Below are 20,492 nucleotides of genomic sequence, written 5' to 3'. Positions count from 1 at the left end.
AAAATATACAAATACGTTCTAGGTTGTAGTTGTATGTTTTGTTTTTTTTCTGTGAGAAATCGAACTTTTCAAATTAAATAAATATCATTTAACTTGAAGTCTGCTGTGGCAGTGTTGCTAAACTTATTTATTATTCTTTTTTATTTTTTTTAATTCCTAAAGCTTGTCTGTGATTGGTCAATTTACATTTTGAATAACTCAAAAACTATTGAGAATATCGAAAAGCGACTAAGAAACTTTATCCTTAGAATCGTCTCCTCTATCTACAGTTTTCCGCTCTGAAGGTCATTCTGAATCACCCTGAATATGTCAATTAGTTTAGAAATCCGGACAATACAAAAATTTTCAAAAATCGCAAAAAATTTTCACTTCCACCTTATTTCCGTGCAATAATAATAATTGAACGCGATATTCTATCGAATTTCTGTAAATTGCATCTGAAAAATGATCAAATAAGTTTTTATTTGCGTACCTTATGATCAGTCTTCCATTTCGGCTGCCGATTGGCCTTTTTTTTATTTTCAAATATTTCTAATTTTTTCAATATATAACTTATTTGAACGTTTATATTTTCAAAATTTGTGTTTTTAAATTTTGTCAAAACTCTTTTTGGCAAAATCGTGAAGCGTTCCGCATTTTTTTTTTCAAATTACATAATACTATGAAGCGGGAAAGAATGGGAGTTAAGGATCTAATTTTTTAAAAGTAATTTATTTAATAAATTGTATTTTGTAAAACTTATTGCACAACTCATGATGCGAAGCATCAGAGAGTGCTTTATGATCGAAAAATTTATTCGCCTTATTTCAGCCACTATTTTTATTATCACAGCCGTGTTAGTTTACGGAATCAAGATATTTTACATACTATTGTGAAGATAATTTGATAATGATTAATTTCTTATTTTTCAAAAATGTATTAACTGCAATGCAAACGGAAAAACACATTAAAATATTAAAAAAAATTTTTTTGTCCGTCATGTATAAAACCCTGAAAACACTGAACTTGCGAAAAAATCTATTGATTGAGTTAAATTTTGTTATTAACCCTTTAACATTCTGGAGTCTCGAGAAATCTTAGTGTGAGAGGTTAGGGGGCAAAACCAATCATAATGCGTTATACGGCTGTTTGAGTAACGGCTTGACTGTTGTAACGGAGTACACGGGGCCTTCCTTATCCGAAGAAGGCCTCCGATCCGTGCTAGCTAGTTATCGACCATTTCTCCAGAGCGCTGTGCTCTGAAGTACTCGCGCCAGTAGGTGTAAGTTAGTAAGTAAGTCCCCGAGGTGGAAGCGCCGGCGCCGAGAAAGAGAGAGATTGGGGAAGACAGAGTGAAGAAAGAAACGAACCAACAAACTTTGGAAGAGCTATTGTGACTGAACTGTCGAACCAAAAATCTCGTGAAAAGTTTCGGATCAGGTAATTATTTTTAATTTGCTCGCTCAAAGTGGAACGAGGCGATGAAAACTTGACAAATTTAATGCTTGCTAGACCAACATGTCAGCTCGCTTAAATTTGATTTATATCGTAACAAATTCTAATGCCAATTTACTGTTACAGGAAAAATAATATCTGAGGATAACGTGACGCGACGTGGTGACCTGGGACTTAGCCGCCAATTTGAGTACCTCACCGAGGAAAAATTTGTACGCAGAAATTACAACAAGGAGTGTGTAACAGTTTTACCTGCTCAGGTCAGCCTCTAATCAATTTTATAATTAACTAACAAAATAAAAAAAACAACAATAATTATCAGGGCGCCACCAGGATTTTTTTATCACGGTTCCTGGAACCGGTCCAGAGCTGAGAATTCCTTATCTTAGGGTAGAGAGAGTGGAGGAAGGTGCTGTTGAATGATAAAGATTTAATTAACAATCTGATCAGTTTATTGACAATAAAATAACAAATTTAACAATTTAAGCGCTCACTCACACACACTATAATTAACTTATTATCTACGAAGCGGAGAATAACTGCGAGGTAAACGATATTTACAAACGAACCTTCCCAAACGATGATACGATGACTAGACGGGCTTTTTCTAACAAACGGTCTCCCACACCTGTCCTAAAACTAAGCTTAAAATTATAAGTCCACCGGACTACCAAAACTTAACACTATTAACACTCTCTATCGCACATTACCCGTACAATTCTTCACACACTTTGCTTAATTGATTTTTATTTTATAAATTTTATTTTTCAAGTTGAATTTAATTAAATTGAATTTCAATTACTTAATTAAATTATTCAATCATTAGTATTAATTGAACAATAAATTTTCGATTAACAATTCAATTCCAATTAGCTTGAACTAACATTCAACTTCCAAATTCCGATTGTAAATTTTAATTCTGTATTAAAATATTAAATAGATTAAAATTCCTAATTAATTTATAGTCATGGTCTTAATAATATAACAATAATCGATTCAACACGAGAGATCTTAATACCTTGAATTAACTTTTGCTAATTAAATCAATCACGATATAATTTTTACAATCAAGTTCAAAATTATTAACATAAGTTTAATGTTGTAAATTCATTAATTCTGACCAATTTTTCCTGTGACATTTTCGACTCAGAATAACTAATTTCTTGGACTTAATGTCCACGCTATTAATTTTTAATTTTTAGTAAATTTTAATTTAACTAATTCACGGACTTAATACCAAAATCAATTAATTTTCATGTAGAATTAATTTACAATATAAAATAAATTTAATAATTAATTCCTAATATAATTTTCGATAAAAATTTCAATAGTTTTCTAAATGACAAAAATCGACAAAAGTCGAAGCCGTTAATTTCGTTAGTTAGAACATTCGCTAGCTTAGTTGTCTTTGACCTTGGGTGTTGGAATTTACTGCGACACAAAATGTACTGACGCTCGACCAAAATTCCACGAGTAAAAAGTTTGTCGATTATTTTTCAAGCAACTAAATTAATCACTTTTTCTTGACTTAATTGTTATAACAATTAATAAAACCACTTTTCTAGATGTTAATTATTTAATTGATAAATTTTTAGTTGTTAAAATTTTCCCGCAAGGTCGGTTGAGTGACTCTCGGGTATAAGCCCCCAGGAAAATCACTCAATCCAAACTAACAAATGTTTTAATTCTGATTAATGAAATAATCGTCGATTAAACGATCCAATTGATAATTAATTAGGAGAAGTAACTGGGTATTGGGTAAACCGCGGTCCACTTCTTTCCCACAGAGTAATAATTGATACCTTGACGAATAAAATGATGATCTAACTCTCTTATTGAGGATGAAGTCCTAGTTGTAGTTGGCTTCCTTCATCTCGTCACTACTCCGGAGATCGGTCCTTCTCGATTTCCGTGGCACTATGTCTGGCAATTACACTACTTCTCTCTTTACCACTGCACGGCTCACCTATTTTAACCCAAAACTACCCCCTCCTATTTTCCCTTTAGGTCCGAAGATCGAGACGCGCCAGTGCTATGTCGAATAGTTATCGATATCCGGTGACTTGTCGATTTAGGGTAATTTTACCCTGTTACAAGTGGCAGCGTCGAAGGGTTGCTGATAAAATTAAGAAAAGGAAAATAAACTCCAGGTACAAATATGTTTGATTAATTTCTCGAGTTCGTGGCGTCAACCAGGCTTTATGTCAGCTGAAAGTCATCGCCATTTCGCGTTCGGTCACAATCGCGAGTTTTTACAAATAAAATTAAATTTAGAATTAAAATTAGAAAAATTATGAAACAATTAATTAATAACACCAGGACCTATTTCGAGTTATTAATGAATTTGTTAGGGAATATGACTTGTCTTAGTCAGGTTACTTATTTTACACATAGGTCTATCTGGGTTAAAAACACTAGTACCATATTTCGGGTGATTAATTTCAGATTCTCATGTCGTGTGTAAAATAATAATTATCAGTAATCGTGTAATTAAAGATTTGGCCTAAGCCAGAAAAATTGAAATTGGGTAAACCGAAATTAAAGTCATTTAAGACAAAATTTAATCCACACTAAAATTAATTCATTAAAATCTCTCAGTAAAAAGTTTCAGCAAAATCATCAGAATTAAAATTTAATAAAAATCAGGAAATACCTCAATAAATAATTTGGAATAAAATTTGAATTGCATAAAATAAAATAGAAGTAAAAATTAGGATCAGATAGTAATTGTTAAAATGTTTGTTTAAATTAATTAGTTAAAAGTAAAGAATAAAATCATTGTAAATTTCGTTCGAAAAGAAATCATCAAAAGTTGTGCGGCAGAGACGCAAGACTGAGAGAGAGAGAGAGAGTCGGCCATCTTTCCGCGTTCAAACTCAGAGTAGAGGACACTCAAGGTCGAGACTTAAGTTTTAGTTCAATTTTAAAATAAAATACAATTTCTCGGCTTACAGCGAAATAACTTTTGTCATAATTTCACATTCACAAGCGAAATAAAATTTAGTAAAATTTTACAGTTTAAAATGGATTGAATAAATAGTTTGAATTAAATTAAAATAATTTAGACAATAATTAAGGTTACTCTAATATCGAAATTAAATTAACTTTGACTAAAATAAATGGATTAAAATTTATCAAATGAATTCTCGAATTGGAAAAATAGGATTAATTCAAGATACAAGGAACTCTTGGAATTAAATAATTATTGTTGTAATATTAAGAACATGACAGTAATTTAGTAAATAGGAAAATTATAATTTGGGAATAATAATAATGGGAAATAATATTGTATTGTTGTTATTATAATATAATAATAATCTTTATTTAGCCTCTGGCTATTATTTAACATTTACATTTTCATCTCATAAACTAATTACATAATAATAATAATGTGTTTATTTATCCAATGGCTAAAATTTTTCTTTTACAATATAAAATAACATAAAATAACATACAATATCCCATATTTTAACCACACTCAACATAAACTAATTTAATACTATACTATAATACAATATAAAAGGTGTCAATAGTTTAATTTAACGTAATATTTTACTTTTAATCTAAAAATTCTAAGTCTATCTTCCTTTCTTATATCCTCTGGTAAGTTGTTGTACCATTTATAACCCTTATAAGTTATGCATTTTTCAGCATTGCGAGTCCTTGTGTGTTTAATTAATATTTTAGAGCATGATCTAGTATTGTATTTGTGAGTATCTTCTAGCTTTACAAGATTATCAGCCAAAGTTTCAGGTTTACCATTCAACAATAGTTTATGAATGAAAATACATATATTGAAAACTATTCTTTGCTGAATACTCATCCATCCAAGTGTTTGAAGCATGTCATTCACTCGAGTGTATTTATTAACTCCCAATACTAGTCTCATAGCCCTATTTTGTATTTTTTGAAGTCTGTCTATATCATCCAAATAGAAATTAATCATCACACTGCTACAATAATCAATATGAGGAGCTATGATAGTTTTATATATTAAATTTTTAGAATAACAGCTTATACAATTACCCAAACGATACATAATATTTAATTTCCTAGCCACTTTATTTATAATTTCATTCGCATTTTCCTTGAAGGTAAGATTTTCGTCAATTATTATACCTAAATACTTTATTTGATGTACTTCTACGATTTTTTTGTCATTTATTTTTATATCACATTTATTTTTAACATGCCTATTTTTCAAATCATGTATTATCATAAAAAACGTTTTACTAACATTTATTTTCATTTGGTTTTCTAACAACCATTTATATAAAGTTTTTAGGCTTAAATTAAGTTTATTTTCAATCTCCTTCAAGTCTTGACTAGCGAAATAGATCTTAGTATCATCTGCAAACAACCTACATTTGACACCTAAGTCATTTATTTCTCTAATCATATCATTTACATAGATTATAAACAATAATGGACCAAGTTTTGAGCCTTGTGGTACTCCATTATCATTTCTAATCTTGTCTGAAAAAATATTCTGTATTTTGACTCTTTGCCTTCTGTCATATAAATATGAAACAAACCAATTTGAAATATTTTCTCCAATTCCGAGTCTTTTCATTTTTAAAATCAATAATTTTCTATTTATCGTCTCAAATGCTCTAGCAAAATCAATGAATAAGGTACCAATATACATGCCTTTATCAAGATATTTTCGCCAGTCAATAAGAGATGTCTGCACCGCTGACTCACAAGAAAAATGTTTTCTGAAACCAAATTGTTCATTGTCTAACAAACCCTTTGATTCCAGAAAGTTCTCCAGCCTATTTTTGACAATTTGTTCCAATACTTGTTCCAATATTGGCAGGGTGTTAATTGGTCTAAAGTCTTCGACATTTATACTATTTTTAACTTTTTGCAACGGTGTTATTCTTGACAATTTCCAAATATCTGGTACCATACCATCTCCCAATGACTGATTAATTATATCCATAATAATGCAAGGATCCGTCTCCCATACTGATTTTACAATTTTTACATTTATGTCTAATTTAGAACCTTTATTATTATCCAAATCCTTTATTATTGATTTTACTTCAGCATAAGAGACAGAGTCAAACTCATCAAATTTCGTAATATTACTATCGTCATATATATTTATATTCCCATTAATATTAATAATGTTAACGTCATCTTTCGGAATATTATTCTGTCCATTAACAATAGCTTCACCAATCTCATTTACGATGTTATCAATACTATTTACAAAAAATTTATTAAATTCATTTACAATTTCAAATTTATTTTCTATCAATCTCCCATCTACTTTAATAGATTCAATTTTATTTACTATAGATTTTTTATCACCCATAAGGCTTTTAATTTCAGACCACATCAACCGCGCGTTTTGTTCATTTTTATCAATTTTATCTTCGTAATATCTTTTTTTGCTCAACCTCAATTCATTTACTATCCTATTTCTCAATAATTTATAATTTATCAAATCTTGTTTACATTTGGTAGATTTAGCTCGATAATAAGCTTCATCTCTAATCTTTAATTTTTCTATTATAATACTGTTAATCCATGGTTTACTATTCCATTTTGTTTTTATTGTTTTCTCCACTACTGGAGCTGTTTTATCCATGGTTTCATAAATAATTGAATTAAATTTATTAACAAATATATTGAAATTGTTATTATCGGAGTCAATTTTTTCATTCCTTAGCATAATTATTTTCTCCAACAATATGTTTCGGAATTGATCACTGTTAAAATTTTTGTTATCTCTAATCAGTACTTTTTGAGTCTTTATCTGTTTTTTGTTGCAAAATTCTACGTTAATGATAATAATATTATGATCTGAAATTTTCGGTGTTTTCAATACTTCTGTTTTACATTTATAATTACTAAAAACTAAATCTATTATTGTATCTGAGTAAATCGTTGATCTTGTGGGAGATCTAATTTTTTGTTTAAGACCTAACGCACCCAAGTTATTTAATATTTTTTTACTATAATAATTTTCTTTCATGACATTAATATTAAAGTCGCCAACAATTAGTATTTTATTTTTATCTAATATATTCTTACTTTGTAAGAATTTATCAATATTCGAACAAAAATCACTAATATTACTATTTGGAGACCTATATAAATTAACTATTACAATATTATCTTCAGATTTTAGTTTACAAATATTGATCCATGTTCCTTCACATATTTTTTCATTAACACTTAATAATTTAAATTGTATACTTTTTTTCACATACGTAATTACTCCTCCTGTCCTGTTATTTAATGTATCTGTTCGTAGAAAGTTGTAATTATGAATGTATATTTCATGGTCTTGTATATCTTCACTAATATGTGTTTCACCTAGGCACTCAACGTCAGGTTTAACCATTTCTATCCATTTTATTAAAATATCTTTTTTACCGATTAGTCCATTAATATTTAGCGAAACTATTTTTAATTGTTAATTATCACGTATTACATGTAATATTCTATTAGCCTCATTTTTTAACATCTTTGCATAAAACTTACATTCTATATCCGTCGCTTCATGGTTTATATTCCAATCCGCCAAGTTATATTTTTTTACCCAATTTAAACAGTTTATGCACTTTTTAACACTATTCTCACATTCTGACTCCTTATGTTGTTCCCCACATTTTCTGCAAACGACAGCTCTTCTACAGTTTACAGCTTTATGGTTATATCCCCAGCAATTGAAACATCTATTTACATCTATGAAATTATATAATTTAAAACTCATCCAACCAATTTTTATTCTACCAGAATCCAATAACAGTTTATGAATCATTGGATTTATTTCTATGATCATCGACTCTGTCTTATCATTTTTCATGTATTTTTTTATTAATTTTATATCTATTTTTTCATCAAAATTTAATAAATTATTTTGTTTCCAAATATTTCCCCTGAGAATACTTTGGTCCATTGAAAAAATCTCTTTAGTTATACCAATAATCTTTATTTTTGGTCGTTTTTTACTAACAATTGAGACGTCAACCCTATTTCCAAGTTTATCATTAATTTCTTTTGTCAAAATAGTTTTATCTTTCTCTTTTTCTAAATCCACAATAATTTTGCCATTTGCACCACTACTAACTTTGTTTATTCCAATACCAAGCTCTCCGACATTGATATTACTTTTAACATGTTGAACAGTTTCTATGCTGTTTTGTTTACTTTTAGGTTTAATAATAATTCTTTCATTAGGCACCTTGTCAATTTTATTGTGTTTATCTTTAGAAATATTTATATTACAATGATATAAATCCTCTTTAAGTATATTTATTCCCTTTCTAATCATTTGAGCTAAACTATTGTTTATTTCCCCAAGAGTTTTATCATTTACGATGCTCTTACTAATCTCACTGACAATTATATTTACTTCTTTTTTAACTATATCACACAATGATTGTTTTATTTCAAAAATCTCACTTTTCAATTTTTCCAATATCAATTTGTTTAGATTATTTACGCTTTCTTCCAATTTTTTACTTATACTATCCATAGCTTCTTCTAAATTTACCTTTGAATTTATTTCTTGATTTACTGCCACTGTATTTGTATGTCTAACATGTGTATCAACTAGAGATTGTATAGAAGTTGATTTCCGGTTTATCGGAATTGAGCCGTTTGACATTCTAATACTTTTACTTTTCTCAATTTTATTTGTTGTCCTTAAGTTTACCTTTTCATATGGTCCATTGCAATTTATCTTTTTATTATCATCATCCAAAACTTTATGAAATTTAATACAGCACGGATGAAAAAATAATTCACAAGCTAAACATTTTTCTACAATAATCTTTATTAGGGTGGGTCAAAAAAATCAACTATTTTTTTTTTTACAATTAATACGGAAAAATGGGTTACTAGGCACCTTAAAAAAATTCTCACCAAATATGAACTCTTAATTTTAATAGGAAGATCCTCCGCGTCGCAGTTTTTCATTTTTTTCTCAGTCCAATAGAAAAAAATTCATTCCTCATCATTAATTGGTCGTACAGAAAAAATTTTTTTAAGAATTTTGTAGGAAATTTAATGCTCTACAAAAAAGGTATCTTATGTTTTTTCCGTAAACCTCACCATTTCACTAATATTGTAGATTTAAGATTGATTATTTTAAGTCAAATGTCACTTTTGTTTATGAATTTTATAACTCGACAAGAAATGGCTATTATTGAATGGGCAATAGAAATTTTTGTAGCAAATTAACTGCTCTATAAAAATGGTATCTTATGTTTTGGCGATTAAATTAATCGTTCAAAAGATATTCATCATCAAACTTTCATGTATATTGATTTTAAGAGTTTTTGATTAAATAATCGAAAAATTTCAATTTAATTTATCAGTTTTGAGAAAATTTCATTTTTTGTCTTTAATGTAAGTATTATTTGAATTTTGTTTTCAAAATTTTTATTCAATAATTCCAAACTTTTTATTTTTCATCATTAGAAATCACGATCATGTTGTTTTTTTATAACGTCTTGAAAACGTCTTAAAAAATTTTTCCACTACAGCTGTATATTGTCCTTGGGAAAATTTCTTCTGTAGAGAATTTTTGTTTTGTATTCTATTTACTCTGTTTCCCTTGTGAACTAGCGCCACCTACATTTTTCTTTATAGTTATATTGTTTTTATTTGTTTACATTTTCTACAGTATTTCTAGTGTTTCCACAAGTTATGATCTTGTATATGTCATAAAACGATTAAATATTTACAAATTTTCCGGTCACTACATAAATTTATATATTTATCGAAAATATGGATAAGGAAATTCATTTGATCGGAAAACCCATGCAAAAAATTTCAGAACGTAAGTTGCCAACAGTGAAAGAGGTTATGAGTGTTTTTTTTTATCAGCTCAAAGTGTTAAAATGTTCTATCAAACAAAGTGCTAAAAATGCAACTGATCAAGTTATTGAACTATGGAAAAACAACCAGATTCCGACTAGTGGATCAACTAATGTAATACAAAAAATTCTTCGCTATCATAACCGATGGTTGAAATTGCAAAAATCTTTTGTGCGAAAAAATCATCAGCCCAAAACAAAAATGTAATAATATTTCAGAATGAAATCAAAGCATTATTTGATATTGTAGATCATAAATCAATAAAACTGCTTGATAATGATATTCGTGAACTATATTCAAATCAAAAAAGTGATATCCGGAAAGAAATTCTTTCAAATAACCCAAATAAATTAAACAGTACTATGAATACGATGGAAGTAGATGAAAGTCGTGAGTATTTACAACATTTAATTATTATAAATTTTAATCAGAATTGAAAATAAATTAAATTGATTATAAATTATGAATAATAAAGTATATATTATTGTTTTTCTAATTAATTATATGATAAATGTCAATATGTTCGTAGATGATAAATAAAAAACTCTTTGTGTTCCTTATTTGATGTCAAAATGAATGAGTTCCATATTTTTGCTTCCATTAATTAAATAACAACGCTTATTTTAGATTTGAATCAACCCTCAACCAGCCATGAGATTGTTCGAAGTGAGGAATCAGAGTCATCTTCAACCCTTACATTAAGTCAAGCTACAAATTTCGGTTCAGATTTAGAGTATGTGCCTCAAATACCGACAACACGAGCAAAAATAAATATTCTAACTCCAGAGCTTCCCGGGAAAAAATGATCAGACCTGACCATGCCTGTTCATGTATGATCAGGCCTGAAATTAGACCTGATCATGCCTGTTCATGTATGACCAGGCCTGAAGTTATACATGATCATGCCTGATCAGTTCTGTTCATGCCTGCTCATATCTGGAGTACTAAATACGCTCAGGCCTGATCAGGCCTGTCCATGCCTGACCAGACCTATCCATGCCTGCTCATGTCTGTTCATGTCTAAAGTGTTAAATACGTTCAGGCCTGTCCATGCCTGATCAGACCTCTCCATGCCTGATCAGACCTGTCCATGCCTGTTCATGTCTGAAGTGTTAAATACGCTCAGGCCTGTTCATACCTGTTCATGTCTATTCATGTCTGACCATGCCTGTTTATGACTGTTCCTCTCTGACTATAGTCAGAGATATGATAAAAATTTTTTCTTTGACGAAAAAAATTTTTGGTCATCACAAAAAGTGCAAAATTATTTTTAACATTACGTTTATTTAAATAATTTTGTAATAAAAATTTATTACATTTTCTATGGGATGTTATGGTCTGCTCTGCTCCTGCCTAATATGAAAATCATTACTTATTATATTATTTAAATAAATGTGATATTATAATGAGATTCGGTTACATAAATAAATTAGGACTATCAAAATATATTATAAAACCAATTTTAACATTATATTTATCATAAACTTATTCGATACTCTATGTACTTCATAGAATTGTTACATCTAATATAGCAGCACAGCAGGCGGGAAATTCAAGGCAAACGGATAACACCAGAGTTAAACAGCATTGAGCATGGTTGGTAGTTGGATGGTTGACCGCTGGTGTTACATCCTTACAATAATATGTAATTATTTTTTTTTTTATTTTATTTTATTATAGAGAATTGCGTACGACTCTATCAAGTACTACAACCATAAAATTAAGCAAAATAATTAATTAAAAATAGTAATGGGTTTTCAGACCTGACCATGTCTGATCAGGCCTGATCAGGTCAATTCATGCCTGATCAGGCATGGTCATTTTTCATGTCTGATCAGGGCTGAAGACTCATGCCTGTTCATGTCTGATCAGGTCTGATCATTTTTTCCCGGGTTATCTCAGCACTCGACAGAGCTAATGTTAGTAGTAGAAATGCGATGTTCATTATTGCTCCAGTTCTATCAAGTGTTGGTGTTAATGTAGAAGATACAACTCTTAGTTATCGAACAATTCAACGAACTCGCATGCTCTTACGAAAAGACATTGCTATAGGACTAAAAGATAACTTCAAAGCTCATGATAAATATGTCGTGCATTGGGATAGGAAAATACTGAATGACAATTCTGAATCGAAATTTGTGGATCGATTACCGATTATTTTGACTGCTTTTGGTACTGAGCAGTTACTTGGAGTTCCAAAAATGAATAGTGGATCGGCAGAAAATCAAACAGCAACCATCTTGTCAACGTTAAATCAATGGGGTATTATTAGTTACATCAAGGTGATGTGTTTTGACACGACTGCGGTTAATACGGGTAACTAATCAATGATAAAATATTTAAAAGAAAATTTTATTTTCATCGTTCTAGTTGAATTGTTTTCATACATTAATTAAATTTTCGACACGTGCCCATTAGTTATAATTCTTTATTTATTTATAGATTTTAAATATGCGTTACAATTTTTATTAAATACAGAACTTAAAGTGTAATTATCTATTTTTACTATACAGGAATCCATCATGGTACATGTAAAGAAATTGAAAAGGCCTTAGGAAAAGAATTAATTTGGTTACCATGTCGCCATCATATTTATGAGATCATTTTAAGGAGTGCATTCGAAGTCTATTGGCTAGTATCATCCGGACCAAATGTTCCAATATTTGGCAGATTCAAAAATTTTGGGACACATTCGATAAAACGAAGTATAAATCTGGTGTTGAAGATAGTATTGTTGCTAATATTATTACGAATGAAAAAAATAATCTATCTTCATTTATTAAGCGATACTTACAGGTATTATTTAAATACAATTTTAAGTGTAGAGGATAATTTTTGATTTTTTACGAATAATTGATTACTTTTGGTAGTTATCGCAACCCCGAGATGACTATAAAGAAATATTGGAATTGTCATTAATTTTTCTGGGAGAAATGCCACGAGAGCAAGTTTTCTTCAAGCGTCCTGGTGCAGTTCATCATGCAAGATGGATGGCAAAGGCAATTTATTGCCTAAAAATGTTTATTTTTAGAGATGAATTTGACCTTTCTAAGAAAGAATTGGATGGTCTTCGACAATTTTGTATTTTCATAGTTATGGTGTATGTAAAAGCTTGGTTTTCATCAACTTCTGCGACTTCTGCTGCTAATCACGACTTAGAGTTTATGAAAAATTTAATTGAGTACAGTAAAATTAATTCTTTAATTTCCTTGGCTACATGTGAAAAAATGACTTCACATTTATGGTACTTAAGTGATGAACTTGCTATTTTATCACTTTTTGATGATACCGTTCCATTAAACATAAAGAAGAATATTGTCGAAGCTGTTAAGACTCGCGAAGGTACAGATTCTAAAGCAAGAAGATTTATTATTGATAGAAAAAATTTTACATTTAATTCTGCAAAAAATATAAGTGACTTTGTTTCTAAGAAGTCATTAAAACTTTTTGAGATCTTTGATCTGTCGTATGATTTTCTTGACAAAAATATTGATTTATGGTCTACTGATGAGAGTTATAATGAAAATAAAGAATTTTTCGCACAATTGAAAGTTGTTAATGATGTGGCAGAGCGAGGTGTCGCATTAGTAAGTGAATATAACCAATGCTTAACGAAAGACGAAGAGCAATTTCAATTTTTATTGCAAGTTGTGAAAGAGCATCGAAAAAACTACCCTACTTGCAACAAAAAATTGTTTGAAAATAAATAGCTCAGTTGAAAATTGAAATAAAAACTTTCTTATAACTAATTGGACATTTTTTTCTCTAAAACTGAAATCATAATATATTTATAATGAAAACTTTGCTTTTTTATTGATAAATGATTAACTAAGCGATAAATAATGTACAATTTATTTTTTTAAATGTAGATAAAAATACTTACACATAAAAAAAGCTTGAAAAACATTTTGAAGTTTCTCAGTTGATGAAAAAAATTTTTTTCGTGTAAATTTTCTCAAAACTGATAGATTAAATTGAAATTTTTCGATTATTTAATCAAAAACTCTTAAAATCGATATACATGAAAGTTTGATGATGAATATCTTTTGAACGATTAATTTAATCGCCAAAACATAAGATACCATTTTTATAGAGCAGTTAATTTGCTACAAAAATTTCTATTGCCCATTCAATAATAGCCATTTCTTGTCGAGTTATAAAATTCATAAACAAAAGTGACATTTGACTTAAAATAATCAATCTTAACTCTTCAATATTAGTGAAATGGTGGGGTTTACGGAAAAAACATAAGATACCTTTTTGTAGAGCATTAAATTTCCTACAAAATTCTTAAAAAAATTTTTTCTGTACGACCAATTAATGATGAGGAATGAATTTTTTTCTATTGGACTGAGAAAAAAATGAAAAACTGCGACACGGAGGATCTTCCTATTAAAATTAAGAGTTCATATTTGGTGAGAATTTTTTTAAGGTGCCTAGTAACCCATTTTTCCGTATTAATTGTAAAAAAAAAAATAGTTGATTTTTTTGACCCACCCTAGTCTTTATATCTTTGTCACATTTGACACAGATAAATTTTTTATTCGTATTCATCTTGATTTAATTTCAACTTAATTTTTCACTTATAATATTTAAAACAAATCTATTTGGTTTTACTTTAATTATAAAATTTCACTATTAACATTAATTAAACAACTTTTAAATTAATTGCTTTACGGAGCTCCGTACGACACGTCCGTACACTCCGGCGCCTGATTATGAAAAGTGTGGTATTAATGAAATAATAAACAGTGTGGTTGTATGTGAGTAAAGAGTCTGCCTCGATTTCATGGTATATTCCTCTGGCTTCGGGGTAGATCTCTTAGAATAACGTGAGGGTCCGTGGAACATCCTGCGCTGTGTGGACAGCGTGTGTAGTAACGTGAGGGTCCAGCATAGTGACGTGAGGGTCCGTGGGATAGTGTGGACTAAGATAGAGTAGCGTGAGGGTCCGGTGGACAGTGCGAAGTAGATAGAGTAGCGGGAGGATCTAGTGGACAGCGGGCACTACCGCGACGTGAGGGTCAGCTGGACAGCGCGAAATATAACCATATTAGAGTTGTGAGTGAATGAGATTATCCTGTGAATTTTTACATATTGTTATATTGGCCTTTATCTCAATTGTAAAAAGGAATGGATAAATATATAATTTTGTAAAACGAATTTTCGGTATTTAAGTTTTGATTCTTTTCAGCAATCTCTCACGACCCTGACTTCTAACTTCATGTTCTGGTCCAGTTCTGGATACTGAGTCCAAAAATCCAGTGGCACCTTTAATAAATAAAAGGGGCGACCAACGAGCAAACGACATCAACGAGCAACGCGAACTAGGTAGTAACTCAGAGTCATTTATCTACAGTTAATAAAATTAAAAAAAAATCCTTTGACTGTTACAAATTATTGTGTCCAGACTGAAAATAAGTTTTGTGTCCAGACTGAAAATAAGTATTATGCCGAGACTGAAAACAAGTATTGTGCCAAGACTGAATTTTAGTATTGAGTCAATACCGATTTTCAAGTCTGGCCCATGCCTGGTTACCAGGACTGGGCCTCAGTTACTAATTAAGTCTGGCCCATGCCATGTGGTAAAAAGTGATAAAGAGGAATTTTTTAATTGTAATTTTTTTTTATTTTAATTTTTATGCAGAGTTAACGCAAGTTTAGACCATTTGACTCTTTATTTAGACCTAACTTTCATTAATTATGGAAATTCAGTGAAAACCGAATTTGCCCTGACCGAGATTCGAACCCGAGCCGCACGCTTGCTAGACCGATAACTAACTCCTATGGCGTACGACCAATAAGTTGATCCAACTCTCATCATTTATGTTTATTCATTTGAAAAAATGCAAAAGTCAAATCCTTGTATGACTTTAGAATTTATACATCATTCTGTATACTTTTAATATTTTATTATAAATTTTAATGCTTAAAATTATCAATACTAAATATTCAACTGTAAATTATTATATTTTAATTTTTTTAAGATCGTATCAATCTTGACGATATGTAATTGTTTTTGTTAAATAGTAAATTTTTAATTTAAGCATTTGGTAACAAATTTTCATCGAATAATAAATATCAACTGTTTGAAATTCTATTACTTAATGATTAATTAAATTAGAATTTCTCACTGAATGATCAAGACTAGGTTACCCAATTCTGGCTCAAGTCTGAGTTGCCATTCAACGGCTATATCCAGGCTTCTCAGTCTTGGCTAACGTTTGGGTAATCATTGAGTCGGCCAAAGCTAAGTTGCTCAGTCCTGGCCCAAGTCTATGTCGCTAGTGAATGGCCGTGGCTGAGGGGACACAGTTCTGGTCCAAGCTCGCGTAATCACTGGGCCTGCGAAGGATTGGTTGCCCTTTTTTGGCCCAAGGCTGGGTTCTTATGCTTCGGCCACTTTATGGCGATCAAGTCTTGTCTCAAGCTTGGGTAATCATTGGGCCGGTCACATTATTCGAAAAATTTTTGAATCTACATATATGAATAAAAATATTATGAATTTATAAATTTTAAACGTATGCATAAATGTATAAGTTAAAGTCAATGGATAACTTGTGGTTAATTACGACTTGGCCGATAAAATAGTTCTTTTCATAATGCTATAAAATATAATTTATACATAGACGCTATAGTTGAAGCAGCAAGATATTTGAAATTTTTGTAGGCATATACTACATAGAAAAAAACAACAATAAAATGACAGAAAAACTGTCTCATTTACAGTTTCAACAATGTCAATAGTGCCTGGTTCTTGTCCCAAGTCTGGCAAGTAAGACTTGTAACAAAGATATTGGCTAGGTCTTGATTCAAAACTGGCAAACTAAGACTTCTTATATTGACATTGGTTAGATCTTGGTCCAGAAGTAGTAAGCCAAGACTTTTCAATTGAATATTGGCTGGGTCTCGGTTCAAGACTGGCAAGCCAAGACTGGTTACATAGACATTGGCTAGATCTTGGTCCAGGAGTAGCAAACCGAGACTTGTCAGTTGAATATTCGGTGGATCTTGGCTCAAGACTGATCAACCAAGACTTGTCAGTTAAGTATGTTAACTTGACAGTTAAGACTGGTCTAATCATGGGCCAGTATTGTTCGGTCAAGTCTGTGTAACTTAGTGTTGTGCCAAGATAGGCCCCGTTGTTTATAATTTTTTTCCTACAAGGGTTGTCGTTTTTTTCAAGTTTAAAAATTAATCATTTGTTTTACCCGAATTAATTGATTATGAAAGTTAACACAATTAATAAAATAATTCCAGATCTTAGATAAATTAATTTGATTAATTTTGGTTAATTAAAAATTCCTACTACGAATGTGTCACATAGATTTTATTCCCTGTGTTCGTCCCTCCCTGCGCCTAAATTTGGCATCAGATCCACACTGGGTGTGTCTCTTAACTTCATTATTTTGTATCAATTTTGTTAATTTATTTATTGTATTCTATTTATTATGATTATATTTGAGAATTACTACATTACTATTGTTAGTTCATTTTATTATTTTATCATTCATCGTCGTAAATTGTTGCCATATTTGTACCTAATTTTGTTGTAAGCTTGTTTCAGCATTTTAAGCCGAGGTCCAACGATGGGTATCGGGACAGGTGATAAAGAAAATATTAAGGCATTTATAATATTGATTTTTAGTAATAGAATATAGTCCTTACTTGCACGGGTGTGCGAGTAAGGACTATATAGATAAATTATAAATTATTTATACTTTATATTTATACTATAATGAATTATTTTGACTTGCACAGGTCCCACATTCTATTGAATCGGAAGTAAAATTCATTGAAATCTGTATTAAGATGATCTCTGCATGACGAATAAAAGACCCTTACCAAATTCGCAGCTTTTTGACGATATATTTTAAAAATTAAGATGTTTTATTGTTAACACCCACCCCGCGATCTTTATTGGAGATGATTCGGTGTAAAATCCGTTCTTAGATCATTTTTGTATCACATGTAGACGACTTATATTAAATTTGGAGTCTATAGGAGCTATAGCTTAAAAATTAAAAATTTTCATTGTTAATACCTACCCCGCAACCCTCTGTGGGGTGAGATATCGTAAAACTCCTTGATAGATTATTTCTACCAAATCTAATTAATTACCAAATTAATTCTACATCTGTTACAGAAGATTCCTACCAAATCTGGAGTTCATAGGAGCTATAGTATAAAAACGGGTATTTCTCATTGTTAAAGCCCCCGCAACCCCCCTTATGGGTGGAATTTCGTAAAATCCGTTTATAGCTGACCTTTACTCGGCGAAAGATAGAGATATCGTGATGAGTGACTATTAGGCTGGTCCAAAAAAAGTGACTATTTTTTTTTTTTAGAAACAATTCCATTTATACCTTTGAGGAGGTGTAGAAAGATGCCTGTTAAAAGGAGAGCTCTTAATATTAATATTTAGAGGTCGCGCATCGCAGATTTCTATTTCCCATTGAAATAACATTGGAAAAAAAATTTTTGAACTTTGGAATTTTATATTTCGGTCTAGAAGCAAAGTGCCGGATAAGCGATACATATTCTTGTAGATAATTAGTTACTCTACAAAAAAGGTCTCTTATCATTTTTCGACAAATTCACTCCTTCAAAAGTTATTCAAGGTTAAAGTTTAATTTAGAGTAAATTTAAGTTTTTTTTCTTGATTTCTGACAATATGTTAAGACTTCCCAGTAAACACGTTTACGTCAACGTGACGTCAAAATGACATTGGGCTATGTCAGGATTTACGTAAGATACACTAGTCACAAAAATTAAGGGATATAAAAAAAATTCCAAATTTTTTGGTGATTTTCAGCGAGCTGTAACTCCGAGGAAAATGATCGCACAGAAAAAAAAAAAAAGCAAATTGTAGCTCCAAGTGTCTAGTTTTTAGATATGACCATGAAAATTTTTTGTCATCGTCAGGTCTGGAGAAATCGTAAGAAAACTACTGAAAAAAAATTTTTCGAAATTTTATTTCGTCTTAAAAAAGGTCTACGGGCTTCAAAAAAATTTTTTCGATTGTTTCGTTTAAAAGCACTTTTAGTAAATTTAATACTCTTTAATTTGACCTAATCAAAAGCCTGTACGATAATTTGCCGCGGAGTTATCGTCAATCAAAGCAAAAAGTTTTTTTGACTTTGGAAATCAATAACTCTGGAAATAATGACCGTATAGGAAATCGAAGGAGGGTTTTGAAAACTACACAATATTTTCTATAAGAAAACGTAAACCGCTTTTGAAGAAAAAATTTTTTTGAATTGAAAACTCGGACTGAAAAAAGACAAAAATTCGCATAATTAAGGATATTTGGATAACTTGGTATAACGTTCGATAAAATGGATGAACGAAGGATATCGTTGGTAATTTTTAACTTCAAAGTGTCCCCTAAAATCCCTAAGAAATTCAAAGCGCTGCGATTTTTTGTTCATAGTGCCCAGAAGCTTCAAATTCTGTGTTTTCGCAAAAATCACCATTATCAGCAATTTTGTGATTTTTATTCATTTTTCCATTGAAAAAAATTTTTTTTTTCAAAATTCTTTATTTTTTCGATCAAAGAGATTGATTTTTCAAGAAATTTGAAAAAAAAAAAATTTCAATTTTTTTCGAAAATTTTTTTCGAAATTTTCTCAATTTTTTTCGACTGTTGTTTTACCGCCGGCATTAGCGTTACCCAAAGCGTACCACGTGGAGGTTGCTCGGTCGGATTTACGCTTCTCACACACGCGTGTGTGTGTGTGTGTGTCTTTGTCTGCGTGTTTGTCTGTTTGCAGCTGCCGAATGACCTCTGTACGCACGGCAGTAACTGCTCAGTACCGTGTATTGCCACCTCTGTTCCGAATCACAGCTCGTAAACGCTCTTGCATTTTGATGCATCGTCGAATATCACGTTGCGAAATTCCTTGCCAACAACGTAACAACGCTTGAGTCAACTGATGAAGATTGTGCAGTTGCGGATAGTCTCGCCGCAATCGACGCCCAAGCATGTCCCAAACATGCTCATTTGGGTTCAAATCAGGACTCATCGCTGGATGATTAAGCGTTGTTACGTTGTTGGCGCGGAGAAAAGTTCGCGTACGAACTGCAGTGTGAGGACGAGCATTATCCTGCATCAAAATGAACCGTCTTGCCCCCATGCGTGTGCGCATAGGCAGGACGTGTGGCTCCAGAATTTCGTCGACGTACCTATCGGCAGTCAACGTCCCACGAACGATGAC

The 20,492-nt window shown here is 30.8% G+C and overlaps 2 protein-coding genes across 16 annotated transcripts in view; both read left to right on the top strand.

The window, feature by feature from the left end:
* The window catches only part of LOC141532128 (uncharacterized), a 140,359-nt gene that overhangs the window by 22,073 nt on the left and 97,794 nt on the right, over nucleotides 1-20,492 (top strand). For 5 of the 14 annotated variants that reach the window (XM_074250331.1, XM_074250335.1, XM_074250330.1 and 2 more), the window contains 2 exons: nucleotides 1,561-1,694; nucleotides 15,470-15,606. The exons of 6 other annotated variants lie outside the window; for them this stretch is intronic. The gene's annotated coding sequence lies outside the window, so the exon portion shown is untranslated. The remainder of the gene's footprint in view (nucleotides 1-1,560; nucleotides 1,695-15,469; nucleotides 15,607-20,492) is intronic. 3 more of the 14 variants (XM_074250339.1, XM_074250338.1, XM_074250340.1) reach the window with 2 other exon arrangements.
* LOC141532085 (uncharacterized) lies at nucleotides 11,613-14,003 on the top strand. 2 transcript variants are annotated; one of them, XM_074250259.1, is made up of 4 exons: nucleotides 11,613-11,920; nucleotides 12,148-12,591; nucleotides 12,789-13,071; nucleotides 13,146-14,003. In XM_074250259.1, the coding sequence occupies exons 1-4, from the start codon at nucleotides 11,869-11,871 to the stop codon at nucleotides 13,192-13,194; spliced, it is 828 nt and encodes a 275-aa protein (XP_074106360.1). In that variant the 5' UTR covers nucleotides 11,613-11,868; the 3' UTR covers nucleotides 13,195-14,003. The 2 variants fall into 2 exon arrangements, 1 of the variants encoding a protein (XP_074106360.1); XR_012480026.1 differs by having other exon boundaries at nucleotides 12,023-14,003.

This window comes from Cotesia typhae, unplaced genomic scaffold (genome assembly GCF_013202065.1).
Source record: "Cotesia typhae breed Kobodo isofemale line unplaced genomic scaffold, CoteBio_Ctyphae contig_56, whole genome shotgun sequence".
NCBI lineage: Eukaryota > Metazoa > Arthropoda > Insecta > Hymenoptera > Braconidae > Cotesia > Cotesia typhae.
Note: the sequence above shows the minus strand (reverse complement) of the source record. Positions and strands in the feature narration are given on the sequence as shown.